Source organism: Aulonocara sp. 'chitande type north' Nkhata Bay, linkage group LG14, assembly GCF_057382095.1.
Source record: "Aulonocara sp. 'chitande type north' Nkhata Bay isolate Kocher_YH1m ecotype deep benthic linkage group LG14, A_spYH_male_GT1.1, whole genome shotgun sequence".
Taxonomy (NCBI): domain Eukaryota; kingdom Metazoa; phylum Chordata; class Actinopteri; order Cichliformes; family Cichlidae; genus Aulonocara; species Aulonocara sp. 'chitande type north' Nkhata Bay.
Genome location: NC_141357.1, coordinates 26,148,206 through 26,166,884, shown reverse-complemented (window position 1 = coordinate 26,166,884; position 18,679 = coordinate 26,148,206). Strand labels below are relative to the sequence as shown.

Below are 18,679 nucleotides of genomic sequence, written 5' to 3'. Positions count from 1 at the left end.
AAAGGGGAAGTGAAAAGTGAGGATTTCAGTTTACCTGAGTGTACAAAACTGGCCAGCAGCAAGCCCGTAGCCTTGCACTCAGATGGTGACGTTGTGATTGGAGGATTTTTCCCTCTGCATTATGTTGCATCTAAGCCAGAGTACAGTTACAACAGTAAACCTCAAGTTACATCTTGCAGTGGGTGAGTGTTAATATTTCTATCTTATTTTTTTCTTTTAATGTCTCAATGTTTAAAAACAAAAGAGAAAGAGAAAACAAGATTTGGGGTTTTGATAATATTCCTGTGATTTGTGTATCACTTTAGATAATTTATTTATTTAAATTTATTGTTTGTCAGCCTTTACCACACCGTGTTTCACTGGATGATGACCATGGTTTTCACTGTGGATGAAATTAATCGTAATTCAAGCCTATTACCAGGTGTTAAACTAGGCTACAGAATTATGGACAGCTGTGACCATGTCCACACCAGTCTGCAAGCACTTTTTTCCTTAATCAGTTACTCCAAAACTGTGAAACAAACAGCAGAAACTGAAAACAGCAGAATTCAAATGGAGGGATTAAACATGGCAGGGATAAAAAGGAAGCCTGGGATCCTTTTCTCTGTAGAAAAAAGACATGCTGAAGTTAACATGTCAAAGCCTAGGACTCTTAAAGATGCAGAAAATTACATGAAAGCAAAATTAACAGTAGAAATGAAGACAAGGGAGTATTCCCCCTGTCTGAATTATTCTCCGGTGCCTGCTGTGATTGGTCTTGCATCATCTACCCCTACAAGAGCTGTAGCTCACACGCTTGGCCCTTTCAACATACCTCTGGTAATAAATTGCTTAATCACGTTTAATAATAATTTATGTTTAGAGTTTGTTTTAATTCAATATCATAAAATAACCTTTCTCCTTATAGGTGAGTTATTTTGCCACTTGTAGCTGTCTTACTGACAAGCATTTGTACCCATCATTCTTGAGAACTGTGCCAAGTGATCTCTTTCAAGTTAGAGGTCTCGTAAAGCTTGTTACTTTCTTTGGCTGGTTCTGGGTGGGCACAATAGGAGCTACGGTGAGATAAAGACTTTGATAAATCTCCAGCTAATCAGTCATATACAGGGCACAAAAAGAATCGTTAATATATACAAACATGACTTACAAGTTCTTTTTGGGGATACATTTCAGGATGATTACAGTCTTTATGGTATCCAAGCATTCTCTATTCAGTTTGGACAACAAGGTGGGTGTGTGGCATTTCATCTCACGATCCCGACATCACCCACAGTCGCTGAGATACAAAAAATGGCAGACAAACTCCAGAGGTCAACAGCTCGGGTTGTGGTGGTATTTGCCAAAGACGTAAATTTGCTAGATTTGTTTTCAGAAGTAAGTATCTCAGTTTTCTGTGGCTTTCCCTATATTGTGACACATTTTGTAGTGTTTTAAGCTATATTATGAAAAGATAGGTATTTCAAATTAATTGTTTTCACATTAATCATCATTTCTTTCTGTTTCATCCAGCTTACTCAGAGAAATATGACAGGGATACAATGGGTAGTCAGCGAAGCCTGGATGACCGCTACTCAGCTGACCACTCCTGACTTCCATAATCTTCTAGAGGGAACACTGGGTTTCTCCTTCCCTGGAGTCAGCATCCCAGGCTTGAAAGAGTTTCTTCTGAATGTCCGACCATCTCCCAAACCAGGAATGGAGTTGGTCAATGTGTTCTGGGAAGAATATTTTGGTTGTAAGCTAGAGTTTGAAAGAGACAAAAGTGAAGAATATGAAACTAATACTTTGAAAAACTACAAACTAGGCTCTCAAAACAATTCTGGTTTCATAGTCAGGCTTACTGTTGGGCAAAGTTCATTTAATATGTCTGTTGATAAAAGTAATGAAGGCGCTCTGAAAAAAACTGTATGCACAGGTTTAGAGGATCTGAGTTACACAGATAGCAGTTATAGTGATGTATCTCAGGCCCGAATATCCTATAATGTGTATAAAGCTGTGTATGCCGTTGCCCATGCTCTGCACACTTTCTTAAACTGTAACTCAACAGGACCTACCAGGGGATTGTGTGAGATGCACAACTCATTTACAAACGGTCAGGTAGCTGAATAAGTTCATTTGTATGTCAAATAATGTTAAATATGTTAATCAAGCTTCACATGTTTGGGGTTTTTTTTATTTCATGATTTATTTGTATCAGGTTTATTATTAACATTTTTTTAAAAATCTTTTTTATGTAGTTTCTTCAATATCTGAAAATGGTGAATTTCACCAACCAGTTTGATGAGAAAGTATATTTTGACTCCAATGGAGAGCCAGTCCCTCTCTATGACATCATTAACTGGCAGAAGGACAGCAAGAATGAAATTAGGTGAAATGCCATACTTCAAGCTAACTTTTTAACTTTTTGTGAAGATGATCATAAGTCAAGAACTACACTTGTTGTATACATTTAAGGATACCAATATTGTTTTTTAATGTAATGTTTTTACATTTATTGTTTTGACTGACTGCATTGCATTGAAATTATCTCTTCTTTTTTCTACTAGTTTTGTCAAGGTAGGAAATTATGATGGTTCAGCTCAGCAAGGACAACAGCTGCAGATACTGAAGAACACTATAGTATGGACAACAAGACAGTCACAGGCAGGTCGTAGTTATCCCAAACCTATTATTTATGTTACTTTAAATGGTGAAAAGTCTTTGGTAACCATGTCAAACAACCTATTGATTCACATTATTATATCGTTTTTCTGTTTCTTGTTCAGGTTCCTGTATCTCAGTGTAGTGCTCCATGTCCCCCTGGCAGTAGGCAGGCCACACGCCAAGGAGAGCCCAAATGCTGCTTTGATTGTTTGCCCTGTGCAGATGGAGAGATCAGCAACCAGACCGGTAGCCCATATATTTTTTTTTCCAAAATGCTATTAAAGTTATTTAAAATTACAGATATGTAATGAATAGTTTCTGACTGTTTACATGCATATTTCTGTGCTCTGTGTTTTCAAAGGTTCCACTGAATATATTAAATGTCCTGAGTACTTCTGGTCAGACAAAGAAAAAGTGAAATGTGTTGCAGGCGAAGAAGAATTCCTGTCTTTCAGTGACACGATGGGAATCATCCTGGTAGCAATTACCTTGCTGGGTTTCATACTGACCACCATCATCACCATTGTGTTTCACAGTTTCCGCTTTACACCCATCGTCAAGGCCAACAATTCAGAAATAAGTTTCTTGCTTCTCCTGTCACTCAAGCTCTGTTTCCTGTGTTGTCTGGTGTTCATTGGTCAGCCGTCTTGGTGGACATGTAGGCTCCGCCAGGCAGCATTTGGGATCAGCTTTGTCCTGTGTTTGTCCTGCCTCCTTGTTAAGACTATTGTGGTCCTCCTGGCTTTCCAGACTAATGTACCTGTTTCCAGGGGTCGGATGCTGTTTGGTACATTCCAGCAGAGGATTTTGATCTTGTGCACTACAGCTCCTCAGGTGAAAGGGAGAAAAAATGTCTGCAACTTTCACATCAGTTTGTTTACATTGTATAGTTTTAGATTGTGTTCTTCTGTTGTTTTACCCCAACCTTTAGATTTGTCTCTCTACTGGCTGGGTGTTGGGTGCACCTCCCTTTCCATTTAGGAATTCAAACTACCAAGTTATAACTGGAAAAGTGAGTAAGAAAACTGTTTCTGTATTTTCTTATAAAGCCTGCCTAAAATATTGCAAATGGACATATGATATATTTTTCAAATATATAATTATTATTTTTTTAAAAAAAGTATCTCAAAAACAATAGGATGGGGGCAAAAAAAATGTCTTGCAATTTCCTTATACATTGATGATGTCATAGCCACTATAAATAGGCCTTTCACAATCTTTGTGAAATTCATTGTTGCCATTAAGTTTATAATTCGCTAAAATGGTACATTTGAGCAGTTTAAAGAATCAGTCTTTTTTTTCTATATAATTCTATATGTTCTACTGTGAATAAAGTGTTTGTACTTTTTAATCTATAAGATTCATAAATTAAATTCTTTCATCTACCCTTATTTACATTTTACATAATCAACTTTTTGGGAATTAGTTTTGTATTTATTTTCATATTGTCGTTAACCATCAACATAATAAAATCTTACACACGGGGACTTTAATGGGTAAAGTAGACACAAAAGAGTAAATAATTATAATCACATAAAATGTACCATCTCTCAAAATCCATTCTAACAAATTTCTGGACATCTTTAGATTGTTGTGGAGTGTAAAGAGCCATGGCCTCCTGGGTTTTACCTGCTCCTTGGTTACATTGGCCTACTGGCCTTTGCCTGTCTTCTCCTGGCATTCTTTGGACGAAAGCTACCGGACACATTCAACGAAGCAAAGTTCATCTCCTTCAGCATGCTGATTTTCTGGGCTGTGTGGATTTCTTTCATTCCAGCTTATGTCAGTTCTCCTGGGAAATTTTCTGTAGCAGTGGAAATATTTGCTATCTTAGCATCCAGTTTTGGGTTGTTACTTTGTATTTTTGTGCCCAAATGTTACATCATTTTACTGCACCCTGAAAGGAATATTAAGAAAGGCATGACTGGAAAAAATCCAAGATGAACGTTTATATTTTGCATTCTTTCTCAGAGTTAATAATTTATAATTGTATTATGCCACATGATACCACATACCATACCACATGAGATGTGTCCCCCCCCCCCAATACTTATATTATTCAATTACTTGTGACTTCAGTCGCAAAAAGCTTATACCTTCTCTGTAATGTAATGTGGACTTTAATGTACTCTGTCCTTTAGGGGGCATTTTATAAATGTTCGATAACCTCAACAACAGCATTAAGGAAACTTGTAAATATCCCTCAAATCTTCCCTCTTTTTCATTCAATAATGTCTCAAGTTGATGGTGCATGGGTTTTGAAAATTCATATTACTTTCACATTCAAAATTTTCCTGATTCCCCTATCACATGAGAAACTTTGCCTAGTGTCTTGTTTTAAGTTCCACAGCCTTACTCCCATCAGCCATGTATGGAAGCTTTGCTCCCTCTGGAAGGAAGGAAGGAAGGAAGGAAGGAAGGAAGGAAGATTCTTTCAGGTCCCTTGGGTTGCAACAGTGGATGGAGCCACATATTTGATTCAGGACTTGTTTACACGTTCCTAACACAACCCTCCTGCTGTGTCTACTGCCAGTCTAGAACCTTCTCCTTGTTAGGCAAATGCATTGTCAGATCTTTACCTTTACCCACTGTGAAAACTGAACTTAACTAAATTGAATTGAATATGTAACACTGTGGAGCCAATTAATTAATCAATACATACATACAGTGCTTAAAAATATTTCACAATTATACAATCTGTAGAAATCTGTCAAAAACCTTTTTAAAGCTAAAAATGATATTGTTGTTTATTAGGCAAATAACAAACTTAACTACATTTCTACATCCAAATTTGGGACAGCACATTAGAGTTCTCTGAGAAGTCAGAAATCAATCTATCATAACCTTCAACCTTTTGCTCAGGAATGCAAGTAATTAACTATAATTTGGCATCTCAATAATAATAAAAAATAACTATGTGCTTTACTGTTGCGTCTGCTTTTTTGTTAAACAGTAAATTTGAAACGGATTCATGGATAACAATTTTAATTAATAGCTTGCACAGGAAACCGTCCTGTTAATTCAGGACAGCTGTGGCAAAAACTTACATTAGGTGGTGGTCCAAAAAATTTATTAAACACTCTACATAAATAATAACTTTATTTGTATATCACTTTTCAGAACAGAGTAACATAGGTCTTTACAGTTTGAATAAAAGCCACATATTAAAGATAAGTATACATGTTCCAACACATACAACTTCATATATGCAATAAAGATATAAACTAAGGCACAAAATATTGAGGAAAAGATTATGTTAAAGCTAACCTATAAAAATGTAATTTTAGCAGTCCATTGAAACAAATCACAGATTTAGCCAAACTAACAGGGTGATGAAGACTGTATGAGAGGTTGTGTGCTACAACCTCAAAAGTTGACTGCATGTGGTTTTAAAGTAACAGAGTGAGACAATTACCATTTATCTTGCTAAGACAATCTGAGAAGTCAGCTGCAATGATAATGTTTCAGTAGCTCTGATATATAAGCAGAGGCCTCTTCGTGTAGACCTTTATATGTTAATAACAGGATTTTAAAACTGTTTTAAAACAGGTGTCTGTGTCCTGTGCAGAGAACACAGGGCACACAGCAAGAAAGAAGATGCAACAAAGAACAGAACAGTATAAATAGACAGGTAGAGATTAGGGCAGAGTAGATACACTAAAGAAAGGTGATTAAAGAAGAAACACTCAATGCATCATGGAAATCCCCCAGCAGCCTACATCTATTGCAGTTTAACTAAGGGAGGATCCAACTCTAACTATATACTTTATCAAAAAGGAACATTTTAAGCCTAATGTTAAAAGTAGAGAGGCTTTCTGTCTTCCGAATCCAAACTGGAACTTTGTTCCACAGAAGCGGGGCCTGAAAGCTGAAGCCTCTGCCTCCCATTTTGCTATTAAATACTTTAGGAACCACAAGTAAACCTGCAGTCTGAGAGTGAAGTGCTCTAATGGGGTGATACTCTAGTATAAGGTCATTGAGATAAGATGGGCCTGATTATTCAAGATCTTATATTTGAGCAGCAGGATTCTAAATTTGGGTTTGGATTTAACAGGGAGCCAGTGAAGGAAAACCAATACAGGAAAAATATGCTCTTAGAAAGAGAAACCCATTCTGGACCTCAGGGACCATCAATATCTTGCATTTCAAGGGCCAGAGATCACTGTTGAGGTCCCTGAGGTCCAGAATTGGTCAAAATCCACCACCCAAAAAATAAATAAATTGTAAAATGTAAAAATAAATGTAAAAAAAAAAATAGCGGGAAGCCTGGAAATGTCTGGCCTCCACATCCTTTATGTTACTTTTGCCTGGGAAGTTGGCGAGTTCTTCCTGCAGTATTTGAGCATGCTAGGGTGGAGTAAAGGTGGGAGTAGTTGTTACAGGGGTTCTGCGTGAGAACAATAGGTGGTAGCCATGGGTCATGGTGGACAGCACCTTTGGGACCGCTCCTATTGACAATTTTGCTGCCCTGTGCTGAGTTGACAGATGAGGGGGCTGGCCAACCTGGGTTCAGGAATAGTCAGGAGGTGGGGGATGCTTGGGCACTTCCAAACCTTAAGTTTGTCCTCCTCCTCTTCTTTATTGGCAAAAGGCCAGCTGAGGTCTCCCAATCCCAATGTTGGGACATTAGTTGCTGGTTGAGATGCAGATGACTTGGTCCTTTTGGAACCAGAAGTGTGTCTGGAAAGGACACTTGACATTTCCTGCACACAGCAGTGACTGTCCTGAGCCTTTTGCAACAGTTGAGCTGCTCCTGAACCTGCAAGGTTTACCCTGAAAAGACAACAGCAGGTTGCTCTAGTTGATGCAGGGATAATAAAACCATCTATTCAGAAATGTGGAAAGCACACATTTATTATGTCCATCCTCCAGGGGCATGAAATACACACACAGTTGGGAATCTCACGGGATCTTTAATTCAAGGGGTACAATGTTTTCCTTCCATCATGTCACGTCAAGCTCAGGTACTTCATGATTCGGCTCAGGTCATGCTCATGTTACATGTTCATGTTTTTTCCACATTCCTCGCATGCTCTGGTCTTGAATCTTGTTCATGTCCTTTTTGTCACAGTTATCATAGTGTAGTTTTTCCAGTTTAGGTTTTAGTTTAATTTACGCCCATATTTGCTTTGGCAATGTTAAAAAAATATTTAAAAATACAGTAGGGTTCATCAGTATGTAAATTAAAGTCACCTGCCAAAATGTTGGGGGTTTTTTGGGGGGTTTTTTGGGGTTTTTTTTTTTTTTCAAATTGAACAACAGCACTTAAAAGCAGATGAGAAAATTCATTCATGAAATCATTTTGGAAATCATTTAATTTGGGAAGTCTGTTGATAATACAGAAATGTAGCCCAATTAGCAATTGATTAATTGCTGTTAAGTAAATAATTGCTTATCTGGCATGCTCATTATTATTATTAAGTCTGGGTGTAGAAAGAAAAAGGTTGTTGGGTCAATTCAAGCAGGAGACATTAATCCCAGTAAGGGTATCCAGCATAAACCTCTAGCAAATCAAACATGTGGAGATACCTGCCGTAGCAACTCGTGACAAGACCACACATGTTCAGACACACACACACACACACACACACACACACACACACACACACACACACACACACACACACACACACACATCCAATACACCATGGTAACCTTCACTTATGTGCCCTTATGTGCAATATTACTAAGTGCATCTCTTCTGATGCAACGTAGTACTTTTTTTAAATTCTGTTTTGTATAGTATGTTTTTTCTATTTTATCTTATTTTATTCTTGTATTTTTCTTCATTTTGCTGCTCTTATCTTGTATATATTTTCTGAATTTATAGCTGAATACATTTAATCAAGGTATGTGTTTTTGTTTCATTTCCTTGGCACATGCAAGGTCTGTGCAATTAAGACTTGACACAAACCTAATACAGTTTGTCATCTTACTGGTTGAGACTCTCCCATCTTCAGAGGAATCATCTTAACTGGTGCTAAATCTTCAAAATTTTCTTTTGTTTACTTGCAGTATACTATCTGCCTGACACACCTCTAAACTGCAATAGATGTTTTTGGCCAGCCAGTTAACGTGGGGCACATTTGGCCTTCACTGATAGTGAGTCGAGCTGTCTAAACTTATAATCTTATAGTTAGGTGGCAGCTGTGCTGTGAGATTTGGGTCACATTTGAGCTCAGAAAATTTGATATAGTCAGTGTTAGACTAACTTCATCATATCAGCTTTAGTGTGGCCCACTCACCCATAGCTGTGCCACAAGTATCAATAACGACCCAAGTTGTTGCCAACTGTGACTTTTTGGGGTGGCTGTAGCTCATGAAGGTCATCTACTAAAACAGTATGTTGGGGGTTTAATCGCTGGCCTCCGTAAGCCAGAGTCTTCTTGGGCTCGATACTGAACCCTAAATTGCTCTCTGATGTGTTATGTGAATGTTAGATATACTTAGGCATAGAAAAACTGTGTTTCTTGAAGTTGTTGTTTAAAGTGCTTTGAGTGCACTAGAAAAGTGGAATAGAGATATATAAGAACCAGTCCATTTACTTTACTTGGGTTTTCTGACAAATATAATATAATATAATATACAGTGGGGCAAAAAAGTATTTAGTCAGCCACCGATTGTGCAAGTTCCCCCACCTAAAATGATGACAGAGGTCAGTAATTTGCACCAGAGGTACACTTCAACTGTGAGAGACAGAATGTGAAAAAAAAATCCATGAATCCACATGGTAGGATTTGTAAAGAATTTATTCGTAAATCAGGGTGGAAAATAAGTATTTGGTCAATAACAAAAATACAACTCAATACTTTGTAACATAACCTTTGTTGGCAATAACAGAGGTCAAACGTTTACTATAGGTCTTTACTAGGTTTGCACACACAGTAGCTGGTATTTTGGCCCATTCCTCCATGCAGATCTTCTCGAGAGCAGTGATGTTTTGGGGCTGTCGCCGAGCAACACGGACTTTCAACTCCCGCCACAGATTTTCTATGGGGTTGAGGTCTGGAGACTGGCTAGGCCACTCCAGGACTTTCAAATGCTTCTTACGGAGCCACTCCTTTGTTGCCCGGGCGGTGTGTTTTGGATCATTGTCATGTTGGAAGACCCAGCCTCGTTTCATCTTCAAAGTTCTCACTGATGGAAGGAGGTTTTGGCTCAAAATCTCACGATACATGGCCCCATTCATTCTGTCCTTAACGCGGATCTGTCCCCTTGGCAGAAAAACAGCCCCATAGCATGATGTTTCCACCCCCATGCTTCACAGTAGGTATGGTGTTCTTGGGATGCAACTCAGTATTCTTCTTCCTCCAAACACGACGAGTTGAGTTTATACCAAAAAGTTCTACTTTGGTTTCATCTGACCACATGACATTCTCCCAATCCTCTGCTGTATCACACATGTGCTCTCTGGCAAACTTCAGACGGGCCTGGACATGCACTGGCTTCAGCAGCGGAACACGTCTGGCACTGCGGGATTTGATTCCCTGCCGTTGTAGTGTGTTACTGATGGTGACCTTTGTTACTTTGGTCCCAGCTCTCTGCAGGTCATTCACCAGGTCCCCCCCGTGTGGTTCTGGGATCTTTGCTCACCGTTCTCATGATCATTTTGACCCCACGGGATGAGATCTTGCGTGGAGCCCCAGATCGAGGGAGATTATCAGTGGTCTTGTATGTCTTCCATTTTCTGATGATTGCTCCCACAGTTGATTTTTTCACACCAAGCTGCTTGCCTATTGTAGATTCACTCTTCCCAGTCTGGTGCAGGTCTACAATACTTTTCCTGGTGTCCTTCGAAAGCTCTTTGGTCTTGGCCATGGCGGAGTTTGGAGTCTGACTATTTGAGGCTGTGGACAGGTGTCTTTTATACAGATGATGAGTTCAAACAGGTGCCATTCATACAGGTAACGAGCGGGGGACAGAAAAGCTTCTTACAGAAGACGTTACAGGTCTGTGAGGGCCAGAGATTTTCCATGTTTGAGGTGACCAAATACTTATTTTCCACCCTGATTTACGAATAAATTCTTTACAAATCCTACCATGTGAATTCATGGATTTTTTTTCACATTCTGTCTCTCACAGTTGAAGTGTACCTCTGGTGCAAATTACTGACCTCTGTCATCATTTTAAGTGGGGGAACTTGCACAATCGGTGGCTGACTAAATACTTTTTTGCCCCACTGTAATATAATATAATATAATATAATATAATATAATATAATATAATATAATGAAAAGATTAATATTTACGTGGTAGAAATATGGTATGAGCATCACTATTTGTGGAACATGGTTATGGATATTTCCACATAACTTTGCTATTGAAACAAACATTATATTGAGAAAATCAATTCAAACTCAGCGGCAAATAGAATCATTGTCATTACTTATGTTGTGTTTTTTAAATGAAATATGTGTCAGTTTCTTTCTTTTTCATTATTATTATAATTTTATTAAGATGGTTTAAGACATTTCATAACTTTGAACAATAATATTCACTCTCCTTTTGCATTTCACTCTGATTGGGTGATCTCATGATGACTCATATGAATAAGTGCAATAACATAACCATCATAGTTTTTAATGCACTGCATTAGACTCTTAGAGATTATGTTGGAGATGCATTGTTGTCAGCACAATTTCTATAGGGCTACAGTGGATTATGCATTATGAATTCAACCGTTTGTAATTATCTTTGGCTGCTTTTTTGTGTCTTTAAACTTGCTTGTATTATGTTCTTTGATGCTTCTGTAGCTGAAAGACAGCTCCAAAGGACCTGGTTTAAAGAACCTGGTTTAAAGATAGGGGATGTGAGAAGTGGTTCTAGTTTACCTCAATGTGTAAAACTGGAAAGAAGTGAGCTTCTAGCCTTGCACTTGGATGGCGATGTTGTGATTGGAGGGTTTTTCCCTCTGCATTATGTTGCCAGTGATCCACAGTATAGCTACAAAACTAAACCAGAAACTACATCTTGCAGCGGGTGAGTATAAGTGTACAGTTTATATCTTTTGAGTCTTCATTTTTGTTTTTCTTCCCCCACTGTCTATGGTTCAGAGAGATAATTTACATTGTGTGTTTGTGTTAATGTGATTGCTTTATTGCTAAAGAATACTCACCTTATTTCTCGACAGCTTTGACCTCAGAGCCTTTCGCTGGATGATGACCATGGTGTTTGCAGTGGAGGAAATTAACCGTAATTCAAGTCTATTACCAGGTGTTAAACTAGGCTACCAGATTATGGACAGTTGTGACCATGTCCACACCAGTCTGAAAGTTCTTTTTTCCTTAGTCAGTCACTCTGAAGCAGTGAAAAGTCAGGTTAAAGAAATACTTGAAACTGAAAACAGAGGTACTGAAATGAAGACATTAACAACTGTAGGAGTAACAACAAAACAAATGAAAAATAGAGGTACTAAAGTTAAAACCATAATGCATAACAGCCTTAAAAATACAGAAAAATATATAAAGGAAAACACAACAGAAGAAATAAAGACAAGAGAGGCTTCCACATGTCTGTATTATTCTCCGGTGCCTGCTGTGATTGGTTTTGCATCCTCTTCCCCTACAAGAGCTGTAGCTCAAACACTTGGCCCTTTCAACATACCACTGGTAATAAATTGCTTAATCACATTTAATAATGTTTTATGGTTAGAGTTTGTTTTAAGTCAGTTTTATAAAATAACCCATCTCTCTATAGGTGAGTTATTTTGCCACTTGTACCTGTCTTACTGATAAGCAATTGTACCCATCATTCTTGAGAACTGTGCCAAGTGATCTCTTTCAAGTTAGAGGCCTTGTACAGCTTGTCACTTTCTTTGGCTGGTTCTGGGTAGGCACAATAGGGACCACGGTGAGATAAAGACTTTTTGGAAATATAAAATTAGTTAGATTTAAATAACAACATTATCTTAAAGTCATTTATGTATATATATTTCAGGATGACTATAGTCTTTATGGGATCCAAGCATTCTCTGATCTATTTGGACAACAAGGTGGGTGTGTAGAATTTCATCTCACTATCTCAAAATCATCCACAGTGGCTGAGATACAAAAAATAGCAGACAAATTACAGAGTTCAACTGCTCGGGTTGTGGTGGTCTTTGCCACAGAAGGCCAGCTGGTAGATTTGTTCTCAGAAGTAAGTATCTCAGCTGTTAAGTCTGCCAGTGTGTGATTAGGCATATAGCATGAAATATTTTGCAGTACTTCCATAATAAAATACAAAAATCAAATGAAACTGATCATAAAATATTTTTTGTTTGTTTGCTTTTCCTTTGTTTGTGCCTCTACAGCTTGCCAGGAGAAATGTAACAGGGATACAGTGGATAGCCAGTGAAGCCTGGGTGACTGCTAGCCGACTGGCTTCACCAAATTTCCACTCTCTTCTGGAGGGAACACTGGGCTTCTCCTTCCCTGGAGTCAGCATCCCTGGCTTGAAAGAGTTTCTTTTAAATGTCCGACCTTCTCCCAAACCAGGAATGGAATTTGTCAATATGTTCTGGGAAGAGCAGTTTGGTTGTAAGCTAGAGTTTCAAAGAGACAGAACCAACAAATATGAACAGGATACTCAGGATAACTTTAAAGATCCAAATACTTATCAAATAGACCCTCAAAATAGTTCAGGTTACAGGGCCGGACTTATTGTGGGACAAAAATATGTATTTAATGTGCCGGATTATATAGATTATGCAGGTGTGGTTGAAAAGCCTTTATGCACAGGTTTAGAGGATCTCACATATGTTTACAGCAGTTATAGTGATGTAACTAAGGTCAGAATATCCTATAATGTGTATAAAGCTGTATATGCTATTGCCCATGCGCTGCACACTTTTTTGAACTGTGATTCTGTGGGACCTAGCAGGGGATTATGTGAGAAGCACAGCTCATTTTCAAATGGTCAGGTAATTGAAATTATGACAAAATATGTTACACAAGGTTTGTGAACGTTCTTTTGAAATCATCTGTTTTGTTTGTCAGTGTTGATTTTTTTTTATTCTATTTCATGCAGTTTCTTCAACATCTGAAAATTGTGAATTTTACCAACCAGTTTCATGAAAATGTATATTTTGACTCCAATGGGGAGCCAGTCCCTCTCTATGATATCATTAATTGGCAGAAGGACAGCACAGATGAAATTAGGTAAAACATAATAGTTAATGATGCAATTGAAGTGTGAGTATTCATAAACAAGAAGCTTTATTTATATTCATTTTACTCTATTGCTATTATTTGGCCTGATTGCAATTTTAAATAATTTATTGGGAATTTTTTTTATGCCAGATTTATCAAAGTTGGAAGCTATGATGGTTCAGCTCCTCAAAGACAGCAACTGCACATAGTGAAGGACATGACTGTATGGACAAAAGGACAGTCACGGGTAGGTCATTGTTACCCCAAACTCCTTATGCCACTTAAAACTAAACATTTTTAAGCTGTTGAAAATTATTTGATAAACTGTGTCAAATTCTCTAAAACAATCTATTGATTCACATTATTATATCATTTTCCTGTTCCTTGTTCAGGTTCCTTTATCTCAATGTAGTGCTCCATGTCCCCCTGGCAGCAGGCAGGCCACACGCCAAGGAGAGCCCAAATGCTGCTTTGATTGTTTGCCCTGTGCAGATGGAGAGATCAGCAACCAGACCGGTAGCCCATATATGTTTTTTGTTTTTTTCAAAATGCTATTAAAGTTATTTAAAATGACAGATATGTAATGAATAGTTTCTGACTGTTTACATGCATATTTCTGTGCTCTGTGTTTTCAAAGGTTCCACTGAATGTATTAAATGTCCAGAATACTTCTGGTCAGACAAAGAAAAAGTGAAATGTGTTGCAGGAGTAGAAGAATTCCTGTCTTTCTATGACAAAATGGGAATCATCCTGGTAGCAATTACCTTGCTGGGTTTCATACTGACCACCATCATCACCATTGTTTTTCATCGTTTCCGCTATACACCCATCGTCAAGGCCAACAATGCAGAAATAAGTTTCTTGCTTCTCCTGTCACTCAAGCTCTGTTTCCTGTGTTCTCTGGTGTTCATTGGTCAGCCCTCTTGGTGGACATGTAGGCTCCGCCAGGCAGCATTTGGGATCAGCTTTGTCCTGTGTTTGTCCTGCCTCCTTGTTAAGACTATTGTGGTCCTCCTGGCTTTCCGGGCGAACGTACCAGGTTCCAGGGGTCAGATGCTGTTTGGAACATCTCAGCAGAGGATTCTGATCTTGTGCACTACAGCTCCTCAGGTTGGAAGAATATGAAACTGTCTAAATGTAATGGTTTTTGAATATTGCACATGTTTGGTACTTCTTGTATTCTTCTATCATCCAATCCTTCCCCCCAGATCTGCCTCTGTACTGGTTGGGTCTTGGGCGCACCTCCCTTTCCATTCAGAAATCCAAACTACCAAGCTTCAACTGGAAAAGTGAGTAAAGCACCAAGACTGTACTTTATTTCTTTATTTTGATATTACCATCAGCCATAACCATAGTCTTAAATGTTCTAATCCTTATAGTTCAGGACTTCAGGATTAGAACATAGTTCAATGTAGTAAGTGAGTAATCAGTTGTTAAAATATAACACAAATCATCTCTCTGTACTAATATTAAAAAATGTTGAACATTATCATAAAATAAGTATAATCACATAAAATGTACCATCTCTCAAAATCCATACTAACACATTTCTGGACATCTTTAGATCGTTGTGGAGTGTAAAGAGCAATGGCCTCCAGGGTTTTACCTGCTGCTTGGCTACATTGGCCTACTGGCCTTTGCCTGTCTTCTCCTGGCATTCCTTGGACGCAAACTACCAGACAGGTTCAATGAAGCAAAGTTCATCACCTTCAGCATGCTGATTTTCTGGGCTGTGTGGATTTCTTTCATTCCAGCTTATGTCAGTTCTCCTGGAAACTTTTCTGTGGCAGTGGAAATATTTGCTATCTTAGCATCTAGTTATGGGTTGTTGCTCTGTATTTTTGTGCCCAAATGCTATATCATTTTACTGCACCCTGAGAAAAATATTAAAAAAGGTATGACCAGAAAATGTTGTAGATGAACATCTATATAACATATGTTTTTCAGAGTAAACATGTTATGTCATCTCAGTTAAAAGAGAATAAAACAAAATACTAAATAAGAGATCTTTGTTTTGTTGATTTATTTTTTAAGCTTATGTTTTTATCACGCACAGGTGGATTAGTACATCACTTAACAGTTGTAACGGCAGTCTGGCAACAAAGGAGCGCCTAGCAGGTCCAGCGGGCATGTGGTGTGGAGGTTAGCCGGATAACTCGAAGCCAGTCAGTTAAATCGAACAACAGACCTTTATTCCTTTTTAGCAACATAAAACCATACAAGCCAGGTCTCCACGGCTCTACTCTTTCTGTACATAGATGTGTGGGGATCGGTAGTCGCCAGCGCCAGTCCGTTACAATGATGAGGTCTCTCTCTGGACAGCCACGCGAGCAACATGTAACAGCTGCCACTATACTCACACACAAACTAGAGCCGTATCCAAATTCATAGGCTGCATACTCCTGAGGACTCTGCCTGTCTACGCGGGCCGGGTCCTCCGAGGGCCAGGTAGGCCGGAAGTGAGTGGCTGAGGAATTGGACAGTCTAGCCTTCAAATTTGCATCACCAGCTGTCTCGTTGGAGTTTAATAAACTCAGCCGTCTGCTCCTTGCTATCTAAAATATAACAGGACAGTGGCGTAAATTCTCGATCATCTCACACTACTGTTTAATAAGTTTTCTGTTTGACGTTTATTCTAAGTGACTTATATATAATGTTTAACCTGACTGGCGAAAGACCACACGGGGTCTGAAAACAATGTGCTGGGAGTCCAGTGTTCTCGCCGGCTCTAGTGAGCCTCAACTTTCCAGTTAGCTATCAGGCTGATGGGTAACAGATGTCTCTGAAAACGTCGGAGCACTTTTGCAAATATGTGATGTCTTGATATTTGAAGTTTACACAATTACATTCTCGCCTGAAAATATCTTAAAAGTTTATTTTGTGATCCAGAAAGAGTAATATGAGTAATATTAAAACTAAGTAGCTGCTGTCATTGTTGGAAACTGGAATTGGCTGGGTTGCGCTATGACTTCTGGGATATGGTGGGCCACGAAGGGAACACCTGACCCATCCTTCAAATCTGGGGAAAATAAGGACGCATTTGTCGGCTGTATTTGGAAGAGTCTGTGAATTTGGACAGCCTTCGTCACATTGCCGTTGACGTAATCGTCTTACAAATGCAGCCTCAGGAGGATGCAGCCTATGAATTTGGAAACCCCCTAGGAGACTCCCCCCAAATACTACCATAGTAGGACAACCTCCCCCCTAGTAGTGCTATAACACAATAAGGGTTGTTACACAGTGCATCTTTAAAAATATTTTAATTACCCAACTTACTTCTTGTATTGTAAGCTACTGACCAGCTACTGAAGAAACTACAATTAGTTGCCATTTGAAACTGCACCACAGTTTATAAAGGCCAATGACTTCTCTAATAAAAAGCACAGTTTACCATCACAAAAATATTTGATACTGATACTGGCTGATACTAACTATAGTTAGCCTACACATATGAGCATGTTTATTTCTTTGTCCCATAGTCTTCAGATTTGGAAGGATAGCATATTAATATATATGAATATATACAATAACATACTGGCTTACATACAATAAGTGGGCCAGTTACAATGTTCCCTCTAATTTTTCATGTGTCTGAGCGAACACACAAACTCCCTGAGCGGTCCCTTGGACCACTGTGAGCGACAGCAGACGTGTGTACTGTGGTCACGCCAGCATCGAATCCATCCAAGTCACATGGTTTATTAAAATAATCAAATTACAGCATTGTAGTGTTCTGTTGCAGAGTGTAGCAACTCTGATTAAACACCAAGCTAAACCTCTGTCAATGAATACACGAGTCTGAGTAGAGTTGACTTTTTACTCACAATTTTCATTTGACAAGCTGTGGTTGAAAAGAAATACAGAATAGAAAAAATGATTGTGTTTACATAAATATTGTATCACGAAATAACTCAAAATATGACTTTACATCTTTGTGTTAGCTTGAGCAACAGTAATGATCATCAAAATGAATGCCTTTTTTAACATATACATATCAACCCTCATGAACGACAAATAAAATATAGTTTTTAAAAAACACCTCTATTTATGCTTTTTTTAACACCTTCATCATGACATATATACACTTACGTGTATGTAAGGGAGGTTATTAGCAAGTTCACCTTCAAAATTAAATCTTCTTAACATTTTTAACTCTTTTTACTGTTCTTTTTAACTTAAATACATACAAATGAATTGTTATAAAGCAAACATTAAAGATAAATGGCATAAATGCCTTTAAGGCATCACAAGCATTTACATTTATGTTAGACTACTTTTAATTAACTGCTTTAGCCCACTTACAATGAAAATTTTAAAAAAAAGATCTTGTTCATGACCTGTGTAGTATGTTAACGCTATTGGAAGTAAAAAATAACTTGAACTCCAATTTATACACACAACTTTCTTTCTTTCTTTTTTATAAAGCTGTGACTTGTATTATGAGTATAAGTCTGTGGTTTGGGAGAGAGTCCGGTAACTCTCTGTCTGCAAAATACAGTATATAATATCCAATGTTGAGTTATGCAAACAACAAAGTTTTTTGCAGATGTTTACCAAAAAATGCAGCCAAGGCATTGTTTTAAACAAACCTTTCAAACTATTTACAAAACAATCAGGTGCTCTGCATGAAATTTGATGCCACATAAATTATTTACTCCAAAAAATAATTTCTTTCCACTATGAGATAAAGGAGAACATCACAAGCCTGATATCTGCAGCCCTGACAACAGGAGATGTATCACTCCTGTAACACCTGTAACATTCAGCAGTCGCCTCATTGTTCTGACACACACAACAAAACTATTGACTACACTACACACTAACTACAGAAGACAACACACTAAGTACATAAGATTTGCACTAAACGTCGCAAATCTCTCACATCTCAAAGTACCCCCTTCACTCCT

At 38.2% G+C, this 18,679-nt stretch overlaps 2 protein-coding genes across 2 annotated transcripts; both read left to right on the top strand.

Moving 5' to 3' along the window:
• Positions 1-121: 121 nt before the first annotated feature.
• LOC147314722 (extracellular calcium-sensing receptor-like) lies at positions 122-4,587 on the top strand. Its single transcript, XM_086260218.1, has 9 exons — positions 122-182; positions 1,274-1,374; positions 1,510-2,097; positions 2,238-2,368; positions 2,547-2,643; positions 2,766-2,889; positions 3,005-3,477; positions 3,575-3,655; positions 4,231-4,587. The coding sequence occupies exons 1-9, from the start codon at positions 122-124 to the stop codon at positions 4,585-4,587; spliced, it is 2,013 nt and encodes a 670-aa protein (XP_086116344.1).
• A 6,974-nt stretch (positions 4,588-11,561) lies between these two features.
• Positions 11,562-15,693, top strand: LOC147314721 (extracellular calcium-sensing receptor-like). The gene is made up of 9 exons (XM_086260217.1): positions 11,562-11,622; positions 12,680-12,780; positions 12,935-13,543; positions 13,651-13,781; positions 13,923-14,019; positions 14,165-14,288; positions 14,410-14,882; positions 14,981-15,061; positions 15,337-15,693. The coding sequence occupies exons 1-9, from the start codon at positions 11,562-11,564 to the stop codon at positions 15,691-15,693; spliced, it is 2,034 nt and encodes a 677-aa protein (XP_086116343.1).
• The last annotated feature ends 2,986 nt before the right edge of the window (positions 15,694-18,679 follow it).